Source organism: Bison bison, unplaced genomic scaffold (genome assembly GCF_000754665.1).
Source record: "Bison bison bison isolate TAMUID 2011002044 unplaced genomic scaffold, Bison_UMD1.0 scf7180017864085, whole genome shotgun sequence".
NCBI lineage: Eukaryota > Metazoa > Chordata > Mammalia > Artiodactyla > Bovidae > Bison > Bison bison.
In genome coordinates, this window is record NW_011494657.1 from 408334 (window position 1) to 410543 (window position 2210).

Genomic DNA, 2210 nt, shown 5'->3' on the forward strand with positions numbered 1-2210 from the left:
TGCCTCTCTCTCCAGCTCCTGGAGAAACTGCTCTGCCCCAGCCTTGCTCAGGGTTGAGGCAGGGGGCGCAGCAGGGGCTCATGGCCCAGAGAATACATTCATGTGGCAAGGCAGGGAGCTGGGCCTTTCAGCTTCATACCCAAGCCAGCCCCCCGAATGGCAGCGCGGGGGAAGCCCCTCACCAGGGCCAGAGTGGAAGTTCTGCCGGCCTGATGGCAGCCAGATGAGGTTGGCACCGCAGGCCCTCTCCCATTCACTCCGTCAGCCGGCGCAGGATGGCTGCCTGGGGCGCTGAGGCGGCCTCGTGCATTTGTGCAACTTTCCCCGAAGCAGCAAAGCCAAGGGGCTACTCGGGCCAGGCCCCCCGGCCCCAGACACCTCTGCCACGGTCACAGCACAAGGGGGCCGTTCACAGCGGGTCCGGCCGGCGGGGCTGAGGGGGCCTCGCTGTGCAAACTGCTGGCGCCCCAGCTTCCAGTTACCCCAGTGGCCCACCTCGTGGGGCGGGGAGGGTAAGTGCAGCCTCGGGGGCCAGGCAGGACAGGTCCGTGGGGCCCATGTCCCCACTGCCCCAAATAACAGTGTGTTTTTACTTTCAGTCTCCTAACCATTTTTTTTTGTTGTTGTTTTTCTTTTTTCTAAAAAAAAAAAAAAAAACCCCAAAACAAAAACCTCTGTGGATCATCCATTATCACTCCCACTATCCGACAAAGGGAAAGGGAGTGCTTAGAGTCTACTTTTTAACCATTTTTTTTTTGTCTCTCCTATGTTTCCTTCAATGTCGTTTAAAATTAAAACCAAAAAAACAAAAACGAAACCCTTCCCCCCTCAATCTGTAAAGTGCCTCGTGGTGGGTGAGTTAAGGTGCATCGTGTGGTTTGTAACAAGTGCTGGGGACCCTGCCCCTGCTTCCTCCTATGCTCCCCGTGGGGAGCCTGTAGGCTGGGGACCCAGGGGTCCAAGCCGCTGCTGCTGCCCCTGGCCTACAGCCCAGGGCGCTGGTGGGACGGGCTGGTCAGTAGTCATCCACGCTCTCGATCTCACCAGAAGGTCCATGCAGGGAGTACCCTGAAGCCAGGGGAAGCTGGGTTTGAACTCGCCCACTCGCTCCTGCCCGGTTCTGAGGAAGGAGCCGCCTCCCCGCTCCACACTCACCCAAGATGCTGGGGTCCGAGTGCAGCATTAGTGCCCGCCTCTTGGCCTTGCTGCCCTCCCCGGGGCCGAGCTTGGTGCTGTGGTTGGTCTGAAAGGCTGTCTGTAGGGAGCCGCTGCTCAGCCAAGCCTCCTGCAAGGCAACAGAGAGGAAAGAGAGGGGTCAGGGGGACTCTGGGCGCCCTCACCCCCTCCAGCCAGGGCTCTGTGAAACCTCACCTGCTGCTGCTGCCGCTGCTGGCTGGCCTTCTGCTTGGCCCTCCGCTCCAGGAATTGTTTGGCAAATTCTTTGGCTTCCAGCGTGTCCCCCAGGCAGGAACGGATATAGTCGTGGACGTCATAGGGGGATTCCACCTCCTTGAGGATCGCTACAGCCATGGGCACTACGGGGCAGGATGGGGGTCAGGACCCACGGGACGGCATCTGGAACCCCTGGCCCGGCCTCCTGGGGTAGGTACGCCGCCTATACCGTCCAGGCTGCCCGTGGTGCTCAGCGTGTGCAGCATCTGCTCACACCACTGGGTGAAGCCATCCTGGGGCCGGGGGATGCCCTGCAGCAGCTTCAGCAGCTTCTCTTCCTCCTCCGTCTTTTTGCGCACAGGCCGACCAGACAAGTGGCTGTACGAGTCACTGCGCAGGATGCGGTGAGTCAAGAGGTGTCCCCTCAGGAGGCCTGCTCCCAACCCCCACAGTGGCCTGGCACCCACCTGAGAGAGGGGCTGCTGCGGCTGTTCTTCAGGCCCAGGCTCCGGGCCAGGCTCCCACTGCTCTTGAGGGTGTCTTCCCAGAGGCCCAGGCTGCTGCTGCTGCCCCCACTCTTGTCGGGCCCACCCCACAGCGGCCCGGCCTCAGATACCCACTGGTTCAGGGGGGCGGAGCCCAGGCCCCCGAGCTGCTGCAGATGGCAGAAAGTCAAGGGTGACCCATACAGGAGGGCACACGCTCAGGGGTGCTGAGCGGGGAAGTGCGTTCAGGTGGCAAAGGCAGGGTGAGGTGAGGGCCTCACGGCAGAGAGCGCCTCCGGAGTCCGACAGGGACCAGCGTGCCACCCCCCCTCC

The 2210-nt window shown here is 61.9% G+C and overlaps 1 protein-coding gene across 1 annotated transcript in view; it reads right to left on the minus strand.

The window, feature by feature from the left end:
• Nucleotides 1-640: 640 nt before the first annotated feature.
• The window catches only part of GIGYF1 (GRB10 interacting GYF protein 1), a 9208-nt gene continuing 7638 nt past the window's right edge, over nt 641-2210 (minus strand). Inside the window, 5 exon segments of the mRNA XM_010837905.1 lie at nt 641-1068; nt 1156-1285; nt 1372-1535; nt 1622-1782; nt 1860-2047. Of these exon segments, the coding sequence (XP_010836207.1) occupies nt 1016-1068; nt 1156-1285; nt 1372-1535; nt 1622-1782; nt 1860-2047 (696 nt within the window). The 3' untranslated portion in view covers nt 641-1015.